Source organism: Lissotriton helveticus, chromosome 9, assembly GCF_964261635.1.
Source record: "Lissotriton helveticus chromosome 9, aLisHel1.1, whole genome shotgun sequence".
NCBI lineage: Eukaryota > Metazoa > Chordata > Amphibia > Caudata > Salamandridae > Lissotriton > Lissotriton helveticus.
In genome coordinates, this window is record NC_136070.1 from 1250433743 (window position 1) to 1250454830 (window position 21088).

The 21088-nt window shown below is 46.7% G+C and overlaps 1 protein-coding gene across 1 annotated transcript in view; it reads right to left on the reverse strand.

Annotated features, from left to right (window-relative positions):
* Positions 1-16267, reverse strand: part of CELSR3 (cadherin EGF LAG seven-pass G-type receptor 3) — a 786585-nt gene extending 770318 nt beyond the window's left edge. Inside the window, exon 1 of the mRNA XM_078661784.1 lies at positions 10861-16267. Within this exon, the coding sequence (XP_078517910.1) occupies positions 10861-16267 (5407 nt within the window). The remainder of the gene's footprint in view (positions 1-10860) is intronic.
* Between the last annotated feature and the right edge of the window lie 4821 nt (positions 16268-21088).

Consider the following 21088-nt stretch of genomic DNA (forward strand, 5'->3'; position numbering starts at 1 on the left):
AGAACCACGCAATGAATAAGAGAAAATGGGCCAATTGAAAGAAATGTCTGTATTTAAAGTCAACATTGACAAATAGCACGGCTTGTACCTATCTTTCCCACAAGACTCCATTAAAAAATGTACAACACGTTTCCCCTCTAAAAGGGAAGAATTATCAATGGCATAATTGGAAATTAAAATCAGGGCCAAGGTGGAACAGAAGATAGAAAACAAGTTATCCCCTTCTTAAAGAAATACAGAAAGAGTTGTCATCTTAGAACATGAAAGTACTGCCACAGATGTCTGCAGTCAAAATGGCGCTTCTGCCTCAATTACTATACTTGTTTCAAAAAATACCCTTTGGGATAGCTACCTCTGGACTTAAGCAAATCCAGAATACATTTAACAATTTTAAAGGGGCAGGGAAACATCAACATACTTAAAAGAAATTGCAAATTAAGCCTCATACAGAAATGTATTTAATGACAGCAGAAAATTCTCAGAGGACCAGATTTATACATGTCCCCCGTCACAAGGCCCACAAAGGTGGTCTTGGAAAAGGTAACAACAAGTTTGGGCCTCTGCTTGTTTCTCTTACCAGTCTCATCAATATTGGGGATTCCTGAATTCTCAGCTGCAAACAACACCAGAAGCTATAATATGTGCAGGGAGAAAGGCTGTGAGGGGAAAGGAGACGTGTGATAAAGAAGGCATACGTTTGACACTGAACGAGACTATGGCCTACCAGACACAGAAAGATAAAGGCGTTCAGAAATAAGACATTGGGCAATGCAACCAACCATTATACCCTTGCCTCACAGAAACCTCACTAAATTTCAAAAGTGGCGCTCCACAAAGATTAATGACATGGGACCTATAGCTAAGCTATGAATGATAGTACAGCCTAAGCTAAAATTAACATTATATAGGTCTATAAATAACTGCTTAGTACACCTGAACAAAAAAGATCCACTGGTCAGAAAAGATGGCAAACTGAACAGATTCAAATCAGATAGAGAATGGAAGACATATTCACACACACACACATAATTCAGCCAATCAGAAACCGGGGAAAGAAACGTGTTAAAAGCTATGCTACATTGGTACTACAAGTCTATGGAATGCCAAAGAAGGAACACAGTTAAATCTGAAAAATGCTGGTGAGGCGGCGATGACAAAGGTACGTTGGGTCCCATATTGTAGCCCTGCACAAAGTTACAGGCCTACTGGTCTAATGTCCTAGACACTATGGACCCAACCTTCAAAACATCTGTCCCCTGATTTTCAGTCTACACCCTACTAGGTAGTCCTCATTCACAATTATATCCCCTTCGCTCACCGAAGCGAGCACAGATCTCACTAGCACTTTGTGCAGCTAGACACGCGATCACTGCTTAGCCACCTGGGATTGACAAAGGAGAACAAGAACGTGGAACATGCTGGGTGTGGAGAAAATAATTAGGGTACTACAAGGTCACAGTGACAGCTTTGAGTCAGAAAGATCAACAAAAGAGCCCAATCCACCAAAGAACTTAAGAGAACGAACATGTCTGAAATATCGGGCAGTGCGGAGGGTAATACATTGCAAGATATCTCAACTGCATCAGATGACCACGCAAAGTCAGAGATGGCCACTGAAATAACAAGAGCAAGCAAGAGATAACTTAAGAGCTTGATGTATTCAGGGACACCCGGCTAGGGAAGGGGCTCAGGGTGGTTGTTTGAATGGGGGTGGGGGTTGGATTGTTGAAGGGTTGGGGGGGCTTGTTGACATGAAACAAAGTTCCATGATTAGGGCTTACTATAAGTGTATTCTAGATAGTATAAAAACTGAACAAAACTACCAGATTTAAAAAACACTTTATCTGCTTTTTATTTTAGTTCATTGTAAGTGTCCTAAAACCGAAGAGCTCTGCTGCAGATAGACATACATTTTGTTTATGGATTATATTGACAAACAAGTGAGATAAAAGCGATACAAGTCTTGATGCATTGGCATTTTCTGCTAACTGCCACTTTTTCACTACCTGCTAAAAGTATCACGAAACTCCTTCTGGTGAACGTGAACTACTTGGAATGTTTTCATCAGCGTTCGTATAAATAGGAGACACTAAAGGCTCTTTGTGAGGTAATGTTTAATGGTGTAAAACAGTAATACTTAACCCCTTCCCTGCTGCCGTCGGCCGTTGGCCGACGCGGGCACTACCTCGCTGATGCTGTGAACGTCCAGCGGCCGACGCGGCCCCGCCCACTCCGCGGAACCACCGTACTGCCGCGAAATAATGGCCGCGGCTAAGCTGTTAAAGTACGGTCCGGGGGGCGCATGCGGCCCTCCTGACCTTTACATGAGGCCTCCGGGTCAAGAGCAGCACTGGTCTAATGTTTAAGTGACTCGGCACTAACATTAAAATATGCTAAATAAACCTGCAAGCATGTATTTAAAGGTTAATTGAACTTAAAGAGAGGAAGTAGCTAGGGTATCCTGCATTGCTCAACTTCAGACACACCTTCATTTTTAAAGACATCTTGCAGCAAAAGTTTAAAAGTATGATAGAGTCTTTCAAAATTCAAATAGTATATTTCATTAACATGCAGAACCGTTTCTATTTACTACCTCAGATTATACCAGTCAGTGAGAAGTATTTTTTAACCCTTTAACCGCGGCGGAAATTCTGCCGCGGTGCGGGTGATTTATAGCGTGGGCGTGGTTCGAACGGCCCCCGGCCGTCCTCCGCACACGCCCACCGTGACGTCGGACGGCAGCCGGCCGGCCGACGCACGCAAGGGGTTAAGGGGGATACTTATCAAACATGAATTGAGAAAAATTCTTCACCCCACCCCCGCCAGGGACAATGCCAATAGTGTAGTAAGAGGCAAGTCAGTTGTTATGTGTACTATTTGGGTGACCTGGGTTTCTATAATACATGAACAACATTATAGGTTATTAAATCAAACACAAGAGAAGGTTTTGTACAGCACCCATCCTGATGTCATGTATTTCGAGGTCCTCACAACTGATAATGAAGAAAAGAAGCGACATTGAAATAAAACAATCACCTCGGATCGCACGATTTGGTCAAGTGGAGAAGCCAGGATTAAGCCCACGTTTTCGGTTTCACATTGTGCAATTCAGACACTAAATGTATGTGCCTCATTTTCCTTACACTCACCTTACCACCAACCCAGACTGCCACCCTGCTGGTATTAATGAGACCCTCTGCCACATCACAGGCAAAACTTTGCAGCCCCTGGGAAAATGTTTGCGAGTACCCGTGGTGTAAAATAACAAATAATAGTATCCACTTTTTTGTCCCAGTGTCTGTTTACCATACCAGGCAAATCATATTAAAAGGGTGTAGACTGTACTATTATGCTGTGATTTAATCCATGTCTCACTGACAAAAAAGAGGAAAAGGAAATGACAGGGAGAGCATTGTCACCAAAAATGGGGCAGAACGTTAAACTTAAAAAAATGTGATCTCGCCGAGCCAGACTAAAAAGCAGGCAGGGCTGAGAAAGAGTCAGTCAGTGGCATGTCAGCCATAGATGTGCATGTGACCACAAACCTCTTCCCAGCCCTTGTAAATGTAAATGTAAATGTACAGGAATTTATATAGCGCAAATCACCAAGCGGTTTCTAAGCGCTTGCTTAGGGAACCCGTCCTGGTATTCCCCTGTGAGATAACCCCGGCAGGGTATCCGCAAGGTGAAAGCCAGGCATCCCACCGCGAGGGGCCGTTGTGGAGATTAAGCAAGCTATTGCCCAGAGTCGCAGAGTGTGAACCCGTGAATCGAGTAGGCACCGGAGCGAGAATTGTCGAGTCCATGGACATTTTAGGACTCAAGACCCCGCCGAGCCGAGAATTGAACCCTGGTCCCGGGCTGACCTCTGCTTCCAGGTCTGCCTCCTCTAACCAGTGAGCCACACTTCTCCAAGTCCAAGTCAGAAGACCACTGTGAAATCTCTAGATTTCCCTACTGGTCAGTTCAGTACGTAAAAGTGTACTTACATACAGGACCGGCTTTAGGGCGGTGCAGCAGCACCTTGCGCTGAATTTGGTGAGGGGGAGGGGCACTGTGTTTAACCCGTTGCGTGCTGCCGTCGGCCGACGGCAGCACTACCTCGCTAGTGCTGCCTTCGACCAATGGCCGACGCTGCCCCGCCCACCTTTTAGAATGCCCGCACTGCGCCGAAATAACGGCCGCAGTTAAGGCCTTAAAAATAACTATTGGTTTAAAAGCTTGTGAACTTCCTTGTGCGTCCAGAAGTTTTTAGGCAACAATAAAACTGCCAAGATAACTCTGGTAACAGATCAGAATTTTGTCTAGAGGCAGTTTTGAGTCATAAAGTGGTGGGGAGGGTTAATGTGCCTGTTGCAACGAACCTGAACCATGCAGATCACAGAACTGAGTGTGAGTGAACTGAGAAGTGCTATAAAAAATGAAATGTATGTCAGAGAGGAATAATGGAGAGATGAGGGGCACTGTTGGGGAGTGGGAGTGAGGGAATTCATGGAGAAGGAGGTCATGGGGGGAGGGGCCAAAGAAGACGTCGCACCGGGCGCCACTAACGCTAAAGCGGCACCTGATCGCGTGTGTAGGTGTGGGCGGGGCTAATGCACCTCCTCTCTGACGTAGTGAACTGGGCAGCGCAACGCACTATAAAAATGTGATAACACAGAACTTGCCAAGACAAGCAGGACATCGAAAGCAGTTCTGTCACAAGAGGGACAGGTTGGAAGACAACTGATGATTTACTGTAATTGGGGGCAAGCAAGAAAATCAGACTATTTCTGGAAAGTATTTGGTTCGTAAATGTATTTGCATACAAATTGCAGATTCTGACTTTTCTTTGGGTTCTACAATTGGTCAGACTCAAATATGTGTGATCATGGAGCAGGTGTGAGAGGATGGTAGGGTAGAGACCCGGTGAGAGGGTTTGGGGGTGTCAGGTGGCGGGCCTGTAGGGGGTGCTTCCCCAATGATAGAGAGAAATACTTCAAACTGGCTAGCGCCGAGTTTCTTTCAGGGAAGGAAAGGCTGCCAGGCGCTGCAGCGTGTCAATGCTGTCTCAAACGAGGAGTTGGGTGCACAAAGAAAACACTACCCAACAGCATGCGGACAATAAACTAAAGTTCCCAGCAGATTCTGAATGCTTGTGCAGACTGGAGAGATGGCAGCCATCTTGAAAAGCTGGGTATAGCTTGCCTCGTGGTCTTTGCTAGGCCATCATGATATAAAGTTGCTGCAGCCAGAACCTTGCTATGCAGACCTCAGATTTCCTTTAGCAAGAACCACTTGTTTCTCTATGTATCTGTATTGAAAAACATTTAGGGTGCAAAGAAGTATTTCAGAAAGTTGAGTTAGTGGTGGAAAGGAACAATCATGTGAACACTTTTAAGACTGTGTGTTATGTTTTTTTACTAAGTGTTATCCTGTGATGGAAAAGGATGGATTCTTAGCCTGGACTCTGTTGTTCATTCTATGTATGAAAATCAAAAGTATAAAGGATTAGAGTTCGAGTATGTTTACAAGCATTGCTACATCACAAACGGCAGAATATTAACACTGATGGTTACCCAGCAATTCTACAAAAGTCAAGTACAAGTTATAACTAATCATCCACCCACAGTCCGTAGTAATGAAGCGTGCGGTATCTATTCAAGTCTTCGGAGGAAGTGTTATCGAACATGTGTTTGAGGGACTCATCCCTTGTATGTTTGGTTTTCAGGAGTTACAAGTTCCACGTCATGGTACTGAGGTGGTTACGCAGAAATATTGGGTATATCCATTCTCTATCACAGTTAAGAACAGACCGTTTATGGCAGGGTCCAATGAGAACTCCTTGTCTGTAGGTATCCACCACATCGAGCAGACACCCTTGACCGGCAGCAGTGTTCATGCGGAGTGGTAGAGCCTCGCGTCCCTGCTCTGTCTTTCCATCTCCACCACTGGCCATCACATCTCTGAGCATTCGCTCTATGGCGAAGGCGGTGAGAAACGGCAGAGGGCATCGCTTTCATGGATCCTAAGCACAAGGGTAGTGCCCCCGGACGAGGTGAGAGCAGCTGGGCAAGGCGAGAGAATGTGGATGGGGTTGACAAGAGGTAGTTAGGGTAAGAGTGTAGCTAGATGGTGAAAGAATGTGGACCTGGGCTGAGAACTGATCAGTGGCATGAGGGAGGAAGGAGTGAGGGGAAGCTTAGAGTGCAAGGGTTGGTTACTGAGTCAGTCTTTGTAAGTCACCTTAGGAGGTCTAGTATTACTCCAAAAAATAACTCTTCAGACCTGCTTCTTTTTGTTATTTTTTTAATGATTTTTGCTTTCATATATATTTTTGAAAATGTAATCATCAGGCATATGTAGCATCTCCGACGTGTACCTTCGGAGATACCGGCTCCTTAGCAAAACGGTTGCCTGGAACAGATGAGTATACAATATGGGGGATGCACATACAGGGAACAGACAACAAATGATATCTGTCCTACAGGGAAACACACAAATACAAGAAACTGGCCATGACCTACAACTGCACCACAACGCCTAGTGAGAGACCACAGATAACTGGTGACACCTGTAGTTTATGAGAGGGTGCCCGCGCGCGCACACACACACACCAATCAATAATAAACTTTATTGCGTGATTTAAAAAAACCTTTGCAGATTACAAAATATAAAGTATTTAAAAACAGACGTATAAAAGAGAATATGAGTTCCAGTCCAGTGTGAATAAAAAGGGCAAATGTGCCTTAGCAAGTTCTTATGCTAGTGGAGGTTCACAGGTTTGGGTACCATCACTAAGTTTTTTTTCTGCTTGATCCAAGTACCTTACTAGGGCACAGAGGGTGAACATTAAATAATAACTGTACCACATGAAGGATGCTGTCGTAGCCACCGACCTGTCAGTGCTCTTGCACTATATTTAAGGCATGGAAAAAATATCTTTCCCAGCAATTCAAGAAACCATTTTCCAATATTATGCTCCTGTAAGTGTGTTCTTATCCACCTCAAAACCACCACTGATGCGTTATTCTGCTTCTGAAAGCTCCACAGGTGCTTCATTTTGCTTCTGAAGATATCATTGCTAGGGATTCTAAACATTCTCACCTCCAAACAAGGCAGGCAACCTCCTAAAATGGCTGCTCTAACAGGTAAGTGTCTTTAATACTGCTTATGCTCATTAGAAATGGTCCTAAACGCAAATACACGTGTTTAACACAATTAGCAAGAGATTCAACAAGTCGCAATAAAGCCCCCTTTCCTCCAAAGTACAGTGAAAAGTAGTGGCAGCTCTGAGGCACTTGACAAACAGTGGACACCAGCTTCAGCTCAAACTCCAAGAGGCCCCACGAACAGTACAACACACAGCGCAAGAGACACATCTAGAGGCGAACGTGAAGTGCGTCCAGTGTCATGAACACCACCGAACCCAACACAATATCCACCCGCAGCCACACATGGATCCAGCAAGCACCAGGAACCAAGGAGGCGGCAAAGAAATAAAGACATCGAAAACCCAACCCAACAACCCTTGAGGACACGCCCTCCCGTCCCACAGCCAGACTCGGATGAAACCAGGGAGGAGCGTCAGCCAGTCCTCTCATGTGTCCCAATATATTCATACCCACTGCTGATTGTGGGGAGGGGCCTTGACTGGCTGATGATGTCCCTGCCCCCACTTGGCAATGGTGTTAAATACCACAATGCTTTCTGAGGAGCTGCAAGCATGGCTTATGTCATGCTGGTTTTCCAAGAGTAGACCTTATAAATGAAGGCACTTAACCCCAAAGCGGTGTAAATACGGGACCAGTTATTTTATTATGGAAAGACTGAGTCTTCGTTAGCGTGTACTGTTGTAACAACATAGGATCTGACCTCTTTCACCACACTTGAGCAAAATATTTCTTATTCGGTCACATCTTGTACTGGCATGGCATAAAGATTATGCATATACCTCCCATACTCCCATAGCATATGAAGAAAACAGCTGTTGCCACCAAATAGAATGGAACTCACACCATCCGGGGTTGCATCCTCTTATTTATTGCACCATAAGTAAGTCAACAACGAAACAGGATGCATGCGTTTCGAGAGGACGCCTTGAGCACAACCTTCATCAGGGCGTCTTGCTGAAACGTGTGGGCCCTATTTGTTAAGCTGTTGACTTACTAATGGTGCAATAATTTGAGACACAAGACCGGTGGGTGTTCCTTCTAATCTGTTTAGAGGTAAGAGGATTTTTATATTTCTATATATACACATACAGGTATATATATATATATATATATATATATATATATATATATATATATATATATATATATATAGATATAGTGTTAGCAACCAAGAATATAAGTGCCACCCAATTACACATCTCACCTGCTAAATCTTAAAATTGAGGAGCTAATCCCGTCATAAAGCCCGCTCCAATGCGTTATGCTTCTATAAAAGCCAAGCCTTTTAGCTCCCTGTGTCCAGCTTCCAGCTTCCATCGCAATAAACGCCACTGAAAGGCGTCGCGCTGCCGGGGCGCATTTTGTAAGTAAGACCTTTTCCAACCGAATTGATTGTCTTTTTTCAGGGTGGAACATTTCAGAAACAATGTCTTACACAAATGCAATCTATCCAAAGCGGGACAGCGTTCTTCCCATATTTGGTCATGGCTGGGCCTAGACATGCTTTGCCAACATGCCCCGCAGATACAATTAACCCCTGAAGAGCCCTAATCTGGCTGCGCGCTGCAGCTCCAGCCCTACAGATCTGCGCTGAACACATGTTGGCCTACCAGTAGGGCACACCCACCCTCGTTGTGGGGGGGCAGGGGACTTACTTCTGCTCCCCTCAATCCCGCTAATGAGCCTGTGGTAGGTTCTCCGCAGCAGACGAGCTTCTGTGAGAGCTCATGAATTATGGAAAGCTTCCAGGGCACAAACGAGTGGGTTCAGCAGTGTCAGAGGAATACGCAGATGCCCTGTTCTAAGGTATGTTCCTACAAATAGGCTCTGCATATCAAGTAGCCGGAAGCAATCATCGGAGGGAATATGCGCCCCTCTCACAACATTGTCTCTTGGGGTCAAAATGATGAGCGACGGCAGCATTGGGGGAGAACCTCGGTCCATCGGGACGTGCATGGGTAAAAATCTGATCTTCACAAATTACAGGAAGTGAGAATTTATAAAAAGGAGGGAAAAAGACACAAATGAGAGTCCCCGGTGTGAACAGAATATCACAGATATTTGGAGATTGGCTGAACTGCGAGCTACGTCATTTAAAATCTAATCCTAGCATAGACCAGAGGATGCCACATAATCCAAGACTAATTTCAATTTTTAAGACAATTTTTTACTAAGAAATATTGGAAAGCAATACTAATAGTGACTTTTCCGCTGAGGTGAGTAAATCTTAGACTTGACCAATAACATGACTTAAAAAGAGTGTTCTTTTCACGTCTTCGATATCATTGTGCATTTTATTTCGAAGGGATTGGTTTCTTTAATGAAACTGCCTTTCATGGAACACGGAGTGAGTGATCTTGGCCAACAGTGCCGAGGACACAATCTGGCAAATGCAAGTAAAACACAAGAAGATAAGGAGCCTGACCCCACCGGACAACCTACATGCCAACTTGATTTGACCAAAATACCAGTAAATCCAACATAGTACCGAGGAGAAACACAACCTGTGTCCAATTCACAAAGTCCCCCTACTTACTTGGGAGGTTGAGGGCCAGACAGACCACTTTGGATTCCTGCAGTCGCTACACTTGTTCAACTGAGGGAAGCTCGTGAGCTCCCAGAATCCACCCTTTGCAGTGTGAGACCCACACTTGCAATAGAACGCCCTGGATGACATGACGTCAGAAGAAAGGGCGCGTTTCCTAGTACAGCTGAACTACCAAACAACAATTAAGGGCATGCAGAGCTGCTGTCATAGAAAGTCTGGGAGGCTGTCAGTGCAACAGTCCTGCAAAGCTATTACGTTTTTGGAAATGGCAGCCAAAGAACTGGATAAATCACAAGAATCAACGTGAGTGGCCCTCACAAGACAGACTGACTGGACCTCACCTTATCATGCACTAATTTTTTATCGTTTCTCAACGAAATATCCTAGCACTTTAATACCGCACTGATTATAAACATAACATTTCTTATTTTAAATGTTAACGGGGATTGCGTAATGACAACAGTGTTTTTTACCTCTTTGCATCTTTCCAATAATTGCTTTTAATTACTGTGTATAACGTGTTTTTACAATCTTTTACGATTTTTTTAACGAAATCAAATAAAAGTATCATTGACTGAACTACCAAAAGAAGGTGACGGGAATCAAGAAACTGACTTAAAAGGTGCTGAAGACTAAGCCTGGAGGAGAAGCAGGCCCACCTGGACGACAACATATTCCAAAAAAGTACAAGTCAACTACACCAACATACAAATCAGAGCGCAACAAAGTGCATAAATTAGATGCTTTAAATATTCAAAGCAGGATCCATAACATGTGACCCAAAGGTAAAGGAGGTCAAAACGGACATTTTTGGTGTCCTACTTAGGGATGCATTAAAGAACATATGTATTATGCACACATTTTTTAAAATAAAATAACTATTCCAAGAGTCACGTTACAGATTATTGTGTTAAATGAAACATCCCTGGTGACTCATACATGCAATATCGTGATTTCTCACGTCCTACTAAATGAAACCATCCACTGGAACAAAAAACATAGCTCTCTTCAAGCAATCACACAGTTGCCAATATTAGGGATTCCAGGATGTCTCTGTGTTTGATGATGGAGGGTCAAGTTTAAATTCCCCCGCCCCAACATAGTAACAGTCTTGAATGATAACAGTGAACATTTAAAAATGTAAACAGAGTGACTTACCAGTGACTGTCACCAGCATGGACGCAACCAGGGGACGGTTGTTGTCCAGTTTCCGGCTCAACCTCAGCTCCCCGCTTGTCTGATTGACGATGAGCAGGTTCAGCTCGTTCCCACGTTCAAAGGTGTAGAACAACCGGTCAGACACATCCGGGTCATGGGCAGGAATCTTGCCGATCACTCCAGAGGGGAAGGTGTTGGAGCTGTTTGAGATATAGTTGTTGAAGAGGATCTGGAAGTTCTTAAGCACGGGGCTGTTGTCGTTCTGGTCAACCAGCTTGATGTGGACAGTTGCCCGGCTCACGAGAGGGGCAGAAGTGGCCTGCACAACAATCACATACTCGGCCTTTCCCTCGTAATCCAGGTCAATGAGGGAGGTCAGTTCTCCAGTGAAAATGTCCATCTGAAAGTTCTCAGGGATGTTGCCTTCCACGATCTGATACATAATCTGTGCGTTGGGCCCTTGGTCGGGGTCGGTGGCGGTGACCTTGGCCACCACTGAGCCCACAATGCTGTTCTCTCTCACATACACCTCAAATTCCTCTGCTGGAAAGATTGGGGCATTGTCATTCACATCCTGGACAGTGACTTGAATACGGACTGGTGTTTTCTGCGGTGGGATGCCTCTGTCAACGGCATAGGCGGTCAACTCATAGACAGGAACAGTCTCTCGGTCCAGCTTACGAACTGTGCGGACGATCCCCGAGGTTGGCTCAATGGTGAAGTCCCCATCCCCATCCTCTCCATTTTGAAATGTGTACTGGACCCGCCCATTGGCATGGGCATCTCGATCGGTGGCAGAGATCTGCAGGACACTGGTGAAAGGAAGCGCATCTTCCGAGACAGTTCCTTGATAATGAGCGCTCACAAACTGTGGGGCATTGTCATTCACGTCGTCGACCATGATTTCAACGTAAGTGGTGTCAGACTTTTGAGGAATGCCATTATCTTTGGCTGTGATGGCAAGTGTGTAGGTCATTTGGCCCTCGTAGTCTATCGGAGCGTGGAGCGTGATGGCCCCAGAGTCTGCATCTATTCGAAACTGAGGTATGTTGTCCTCCAAGTGGTACGTGATCCTTGCATTTTCTCCCACATCCTCGTCAGTTGCACTGATCATCACCACGGTGCTGCCAATTGGCCGGTCCTCATTGACATTGACAGAGTAGTGAGCGCTTTGGAAAACAGGGCGGTGAGTGTTGGCATCGGTAATGTTAATGTGCACGTAGCAGTTGTCATGGAGCGTACGGTCAGAGGCGGTCACTGTCAGCACATACCGCCTCTCTTGCTTGTAATCCAAGGGCAAGGATAAAGTGATGAGCCCGCCGCCACCCTGGGTGCTTATAGCAAAGCGGTTGCGGACATTGCCCCCGGTGATCTGATAGCTAATAGCACTATTGACGTCCTTGTCAACTGCCGTTACGCTCAGGACGTTGGTCCCAACCACAGCATCTTCATTTAACCGGATGTGATACTCCTTTTGGGTAAACTCTGGGCGGTTGTCATTGACATCCATGACTGTGATGGTGACACTGGCTGAAGCGGACAGTGCTGGACTGCCATGATCTCGGGCTTCGACACCAAAGAAGTAGTGCTCCACCGTCTCCCTGTCCAGGACCCCGCTCACAGTGATCCAGCCCGTGGCGCTGTTGATGACAAACGGGATGTTTGCAGCCACGCCGCTGAGCTTGTACTCCATGCGCGCATTCTCCCCAAAGTCTGCATCTACGGCCTGGATGTGGATGACAGAGTGGCCCAATGGGGCGTTCTCGAGGACAGACACTTGGAAGGGGGTGCTGACAAAGATAGGTGCGTGGTCATTGATGTCCACCACCTGGATACTGATCATGCCAGTGTTGTTAGACTGGGGAGGGCGCCCCGCGTCCTGAGCACGCACTCTGAGGGTATACTCTCTTTCCACTTCGAAGTCTAACGGGGCTACCACCTGGATCTCCCCAGTAATGCTGTCGATGGAGAACTGGCCCCTACTGTTCCCACTAATTATGTTATAGTGCACTAGAGCGTTGTTGTCCTTGTCCACATCTGTGGCAGTTACTCGCAGTATTTCTGTGTGGGGTCGGATGTCCTCCCTCACCTGCACGATGTACCTCTTCTCGCTAAACTGGGGCGCGTTGTCATTCTCGTCTAACACAGTGATGTAGACTTTACTGGTGGCAGACCGTGGCCCTGGCTCCTTGCCCTGGTCGCTGGCCTCCACGATTAAAGAATACTTCTCCATGACCTCCCTGTCCACCTGGCCACTGGTGGTGATCAGACCTGATCTAGAATCGATCTCAAAGACGGAGTGCGCCGCTTGCTCGTTCACAAAGCGGTATCTGAGGTTGGCGTTGGCCGGCGCGTCGCCATCAGTGGCCCGCAGCTGTAAAATGGGGTACCCTTCCTCCACGTTTTCCCGGATAGCTTCCCTGTACTCCGTTTGTTCAAAGACAGGGCTGTGGTCATTTCTGTCAGCCACTGTTATGGCCACCATAGTGGTGGCCGAAAGGCGAGGCACCCCGTGGTCCACGGCGGTCACCCTGAAATAATGGAGGTCCATGTTCTCCCTGTCCAGGATCTCCACGGTGGAGATCAGACCCGTCCCGGAGTCTATGGTGAAAAGCTCCAGGGACTTGCTGTTCATCAGGGCGTCCATGGAGTAGAAAAGCCTGCCGCCGTCCCCGGGGTCGGCGTCCTGGGCCGCTATGGTTAGCACAGGGGTCCCAGGGGGCTGGTTCTCCGCCACCTGGACCTGGTAATTATACTGGGGGAAGTGGGGGTGGCGATTGGCTGCTCGGCGTGTCCTTATCAATGGCCGGGGTCCCCTCTGCCCCCTCCCCCCTCTGCCCTTCTCCCCGACACCCTGCGAGCGTGAATGATGGCTTGAAGGGAATGGGTCGCCCGGGACGGCTCCGCTGGGCTGTAATTGCAGATGAGCGCATAAATCGATGCCTAAATGCTTCGCGATCTCCATTCCAGGGAAACTGCATCCCAAACAGCCGGTGGGCGAGTTAAAAACACAAAGCGAGAGGTAGTGCTGGCCCTCCGGGGCTGGCTCCAGCCGGGCAGCTGTCCCCGGGGCCGGTGCTGAAGCCGGATCCGCCTGCCTGCCCTCCCCAGACGGCCCTCTGGAGTGCACAGCAGCCGGGGGCTTCATACACCCACCCAGCAAGAGGTTACAATGTTGATTGGCTTCTAATGAGACCCAGCCCTCTTCAGGGCAGTGAATGCAGGGCACACATGCCCCCAAATGCACAGCCCCGCCCGAAAAGCAGGGGCAGTGCAGGCTCTTGTGTCCAGAGGAAGCCTGGGATGCAGGGGTGAGCTGGGGTTTCACCTGTAGGACAGGCCAGCCCCATACCCCTGCATGGCTGCAGCCCACCAGGTACAGGATACAGTTGCACACGCCCACGGAACCAGGGGGTTCCCCTTCACAGTGCCTCATACACTGCATTACACAGCGCTTCACACTTCGACAGGAGTCCCAGGAGGCAGCGCTTCGCCTTCGGCAGCCGACGTGAGCAGTATGGATCAGGCAAGCCCCGGTGGGATCCCCGCTCCTGGCACATCTCAGCCTCCCCCTGTCGATTCCGGAGTGACAGCAGCCAACGCCTCCGTGCAGAGCTGTTTCCCAACACGCTTCGCACTGGCTGCAACAGTCACATCGGATGCAACTGCTGTTCAGATTACAGATTGAAAAAATGCTAGCAACATATCTCCTCCCAGGCGTTTGGCATTTTCTCTGCGTTTCCCTCTGAACCACCTCACCCCCGTTTTCTCCATCTTCAGGTGGGCAACGATAAGACACACAGGGTGCAAGGAAGACGGTTGCGGGGCCTGCTCCCCGAAGCAGACGGCTGCGTTTGCAATTGAACCTGCCAGAATCCGGCGAGGGGCGCTCAGTGCCAACCCGCTGCATCACCAGAATGGGAAATAATGTCAAATTTCGGTTGTTATTGCTAGGCGCCATGAAACGATCAGTCAACCCGGCAGTGGTAGGTTTACAGTACTCGGAAACAAGGTTCTCCAAATCAACTTCAAGGCAGTAGCTGGATGACGGTGCCCGCCCTTCCTTGGGTTCTGAAGACATTTCACACGAGTTTACAGCCCAGTGCCAACAGAAGCAGCTCCTCATACCCCCGTCCAGGCGCCTGCCCATTCGGCCATCTTGCTTAGTCTTGGATGGAGACACAAATCCACTCATGGGGGGAAATTCTGTAGTCCTCAGTGGGTCTCCCTGCTTCGCCAGGGCCAGTTGGTGGTGTAAGCAGCACAGACAGGAGATCCGGAGTGGTTTCTGGTGTATGCTCCTTTCAAAGTACATTGCCTGGCAGAGTTTCATTCTCAATCTGTGGCTCCCCAGAGCCAAGGCCTCGGTACATGAACTCACACAAGGAGCACATTTGCAAAGGGGGGAAACTGCCAGGGTACTCTGGTCTTGAAAGACACTGCAAATGTCTTTGATGGTCTTGCTGCTCTCCAGGGTAGGCCACGAGCCCACTGGTATACCATTACTGCTCTTTTGCTGCAGGGTGTCTGTCTTATGCCTGAGAGGGCAAAGGAACCTGGTGTTTTTTGGCCTTGCCCGAATAATGCCAGCTGCCCCCTTAGAATTCCCGGACCTAGTGTAATCACCCGGGGAATACCCCACACCCACTGGTGGAAGAGAAACCAAGAAAACCCTAGTTCTCCCAGACCCTTCAGCACCTAAGGTCCCTTCAGCACCCAGGGAGTGGTCAGCTCCTAAGGTCCCTTCAGCACCCAGGGAGTGGTCAGCTCCTACGGTTCCTTCAGCACCCAGGCCCGCCTGATTCATGGAGAACCCTGTCTTCTCAATAGATGTGGAGCCCTCCTCACCCACGGATGCCTCTGCATTTTTCTCACCAGTGGAGCTCTCCTCATCCCCAAATCCAAGGCCTTCTCCAAGGGCCTGGGGATCCCCTGCTCCCTCAAAACCCACAGTATCCCCCGCATACCCTAATTCCCAGACACCCAGAGGTCCCTCTGCCCATTCTGCAGCCATAAGCCTCTGGGCACCTACCTCACCTCCACCCCCCTGCCCCTGGGCATCGACCAGCTGCTGGTGGCCAAGGGGCCCCTCTGCTTCCAATGACCCCATTGCTCCTTTGACCCCCAGGCCCCCCTGATCATCCACAAACCCCTCTCCTAGCCCAGCACCCAGGGGTCCCCTGATACTGGCTGGCCCCTGGGCCTTCTCACCCCCCATGGAGGGGCCCTCTCTCTTGGCCCCCAGGGGCCCCCGCCCCCCCTCTTCACTCAAGCCCCCCACGGCCCCCCGATCCCCCACAGGCCCCCCCGCCCCGCTCCCCCACCCTCGCCCCCCCAGGCTGACAGTGAACAAAGGGCTGAGCAGGACGAGCAGCAGCGGGAGCCGGGCGGGCAGGCTGGGTCCCATGGTCGCCGGCCTCGCCCCCTCCCCACCCCGGCCCTACCCGGCTGCTGCTCCGGCGCCTCTGCCAGCCTCCGCACCAACCATGGACACGGCCCGTCCCCGCCTCGCAGGCTGCAGCCTCAGCCTCTGCCCGCGCCGCTCCTCCTCCGAGCCCGGCTCTCCTCCAGCACCAACATGGCTCCCGGCGGCGGCCCCGCCCACCCGCCGTCGGCTCCGCCCACTCACGCACCGCCGCCCGCGCCCATTGGCCAGCGCGGCGCGCGTGCGCGGAAGGAGGGCAGGAGAGAGCCGCTCCGGCTAGGGCGCCATCTTAAGTACTGGCAGAGGAGCCGGAACTGTCCGCAGTGCTGAATCCAACTGTCATCGAAGCGCTGCATGCCGGGAAGCCTCTGCTGCTCCCGCCTCCATCTCCTCGTTGGACATACCCACTGACCATTTAAAATGTAATTAAGCACAATTAATTTCAGCTTAACATTGGCACCAGATAGAGAAACAACGACAAGTCATTGGCATTTAAAACTGCACACATACCAGCTCATGAATTTATGTGCTCTTCTTTCATTATATGCATCAATGGTCTGATAATTAAATGCGTGATTATCGTGTTTTAAATTACGAAGCACGAGTTAATAAAAACTTCATTTTTTATAAAGCTTGTGACTACATCATGTGAGTAAAAATACTTTTATTTGATCTGTTAAAATCAGAAAAAGAGTGGAACTTACCACCATGATGAAAACGTCATAATTCAGATACAGATAAAAATTACATTAACATTTTTAGCTATCGTAACCCTCGTGTATATCATGTGTACCATTTAATTCTACATCAATCTAAAGATGACTATATAGTATTATGATTTTATTCAGGTATTTGTATTTTTTTTTTAAATCTCTATGTCTTTATCACGAGTTTCATATCTTATAATGTGCTGCGTGCTTGCTTGCCTTCCCAACTTTTTATATCTATTAATTGCGAGTACCTTTCCTCCTTGGTGATGAACTCCAACTGTCTGAAGTTGAACAAGGAAAAGGCTGAGGTCCTACTATTTAGCGAAGACTTGACTGTGTGGTCCAACTCCTGGTGGCCCATCCAGTTGGACATCTTACCTACACCAGTTAAATCGGTTAGGAATTAAGGAGTGTTATTTGATGTTCATTGACCTTTTCTAATCATGTAAGTCAAGCAAGGACTCCTGTTTCAGCCTTAGAATTCTTAGAAAAATCTTTCCTTTTATTCCTGTTCCTGCATGTAAAGCATACATGCCAACCCTCCTGATTCAGGCGGGAGACTACAGATTTCAAGTCTAGACTCCTACCTCTCGATTCCTGTATGCAAAAACCCGATTCCTCAGTGGGCTTCAGACTACAGGGAATCATCTATTGTGATTCGGATAATGCATTGCCCGTAACCTTCACCTGCAGCCAAGTGCACAACATTTTTGTCATGCTCACTTTGCCTGCAATAGCGATTTCTCTGTGCTTCTGACAGTCAAGGGAACAACAGATATTTGGATTTCTGATATGCAGAAATACAAATGTGCACTTGCATTTTGCAAGTGTGCAAGAGCACACTTGCAAGTCCCATTCATGCCAATCGACCCGATGCATGCCGCAGCAGAAGTTCATGAGAGAAATACATTCTCTCAATTATTTAAAAAAAATCTCCTACTTTCTTTTTCCAAAATGTTAGCTTGTATGATAAAGCAGCGGTCTCAGCTCGACTACCCAATGCTCTCTATCTGGGAATTAGTGAGGCATCCTACAATAGTCTACAGGTAGCACAACATGTGGTGGCACCTTTTATTCTGAACATACTGAAACATCAGCCGGTCTCCAAAAATGAGACGCTGTTTCAAAGTCCGCTGACAGGTCTAACAGGATAGGGACAGCTGGAACTCCATGGTCTTGAATGCACCATATATTATCCGTGGCAGCAATAAGGGCAGTCTCCATACTGTGAACTGTCCAGAATTCTGATAGCAAAGGATCAAATACTTGGTTAGCTTCCAGGAAACAAAATAACTGTTTGTTGATTAGTTTTTCCAAGACTTTGGTGAGGTAGGACAGTAAAGAGATAGTTCTGTAGTTAGACAGGGTGTTACCGTCTGCTGAGAGCTATTTCAGAAGAGGTAGAAATTGTGTGTGTTATGTGTTTTACCCAGTTGTATGTTTCCCCTTACTCTTTCCCCTTATAACTCAGCCTGTGCCTTATCCCCCTTAGAACTTTGCTGCTGAGGGTTTAGACACAGTCACAACAGAAATCAAGCAATGCTGTTGTTGTGGAAGAAAGGAGATTGACAACATTATGGGGGTAATTACAATGGCGTTCCGCCCTCCATCCCAAACGATTTACGCCCGCCACATTATCATGGCGGGGGTACAGCGGCGGATGGAAAGTCCATCTGCCGCTTTTCTGCCGGTCAGCAATCGTGTCGATTGCCGGCCGGGCAGAGCTGGGGCATAATATGGTGGCGGTGCCTGGAAGGCACCAGCCATATTATGATGGCAGGAATGTGCTTCAGGGGCCTGTTGCGGGCCCTCGGGCACTGGGGAGTGGGGGGGTGTTGGGGGCCTGCACTTGGGGGTACCTATGGTACCCCCCTTCATTGCCATACACAAGGTGGTAGGCACCGCGCGGTGCCTGCCACGTTGTGCATGGCAATGCACAACATGCCTCTTTGGCATTGCCTCGGGTGCTGCTTACAGCAGCACCTGCCGCAATGTCAAAGATGCGGAATGCGACGGCCAGGGTGGCGGTCGCATCCTAATTGGCAGTGCGGGACCGCCGCACTGCTGGAAGCCGGTCCCAGCATCACTAGGGTGGCGGGCGGACTAAAGTCTGCTCGCCATCCTAATGGGCCCCTATGTCGCTTGGAAAACATGAGGACTGGACTGTTTACATGGAAGCTAAAAAGCAAACAGAGATAGATTTTGACACTACAATGCATATCACAATGGAGAGATATAATTTATACCATGGACACTGTAGGCGAGACAGTGGAGGCATCTGCTGACAATCTGAAAATGGCACTGTTAACATGTGCCTTCCGGTATATTGATGAAGTGTTATATGACCAGATAGCAACAAACCCAACTTGCATCAAGGCACAAGAGAGATTTTATGTTAAAAGGACAATGCTTGGAGAAAGTATACACATTACATTACATTACATTACATTACATTTACATTACAAAGTGACTGTCGCAAAAGTGTAGCGCATTCTGCTAAGGGAACCAAACATTTGAGAAAAGTTGAGTACAGGCAATTCAAGTGAACTTTATCAGTGAAAGTGAATGTATCAAGAACATATGGGCACAAACATTTGGTTTGAGAATGAAAATATTGAATTGAGGAATGATTGTTATTGTCATAGGTCAACTAGTCATATTTCTACTACTACATATTTAAGAACTGCCCAGCAACAGACAAAGAGTGCATAATCTCAAAACTAGCATATTCCACTTTATATAAAAGAGAACCTTTAATGTTGAAGATATTACCACTGGTGCTTACACAAAATAAAGCTTGGTAATTATACATTTGCTTTTTCTAAAGTCCTATACAATTTTTGAACTGATGGTCAGGTTGGATTGGGAGTTGTAAATAAAATCCTACCAAAGTTTAGCACTTTAGCTACTGTCACTCAGTTTGGAGTAGAAATAGTAAAAGTAACCTTTCATTAGACTCACACTTTCCTTACTCCGGTCACATTAGAATAAAAATAGTAATTCTGACCCTTCTAGAGTCCCACATTTTCTCTACTGTTGCTCAGGCTGCAGTGGGAATATTAACCCTGATTTTGTTTGCTGTATGAGTTTTTCCATACTTTGTGTTTGAATAGTGGTATGATAGTTTGTTTATTTTTTAAATGTATTTTTCAAATGTATTAGTTTGGTGTTAACATTGTACATTTCTTTTCCAGATCTATCGAAGTAGTATCGATTTTTATTTGATAGATTTTAGTGTAGTATTTGTATATATTTTAAAATTATTTTTCATTTGTATTTTTTGTACTTCTTTTGCATTTGTTTAAGTATGTTTAGATCTATGTATTGCAATTTAATTCAAAATGTGATATTTATTTTAATTTCATAAATTTCTTTCACATTTTGTTTTTGCTTGTGTTCTATTTTTTGAAAAATATTAGTTTTAGTAAATCATGCTTTATATTTAATTGTAATGATGTAATAATTATCTTGCATACTTTAGGTTTTTTAAACATTTATGTGCTTACATTTACATTGTGCTTTTATATAATTTAAATTATTTGTATACCATAATCACATTTTTGTTTATTAATTGTAATTTATATATTATTTTTAGTGTATTCTTTCTGCTTAGATTTATTTAAAAGTAATTCTTTCCAATTATTTTTAATTTGTTAAATGTATCATTACATTTTCTTTATTTTATATGTATATTTATAAATTTATTTTTTAAAGATAATGTATCTTTTTTTATAGTTATTACAATGTTACATTATTTTGCACACCTATGTAGTGTTGAAAGGCTTGTCCACTATATTTTTTATGGTGAATATTTTTGGACTTCAAATAGTGAACATGTAAAGTCAATGTTTTTGTCCTTGATATATTTCTGCATTTTCTTTGTATTGCATTATTTTTTACCTCGGTATTATGTCATAGAAGCGTCATTGTGTGTCTGGATGGACAGCTATTGCACTGTGACCCCTCAAGGTAACACTCACTCGCGTGTGTTGCACCGTGTCTTTACTGAGTTCTAAGCCCCTGCCTTGGCCAGATGTCCTGCATCTTATCCTTTCCTGGCATGCCCTTCTGGACTCCAAGCTTTTTGTAAGAG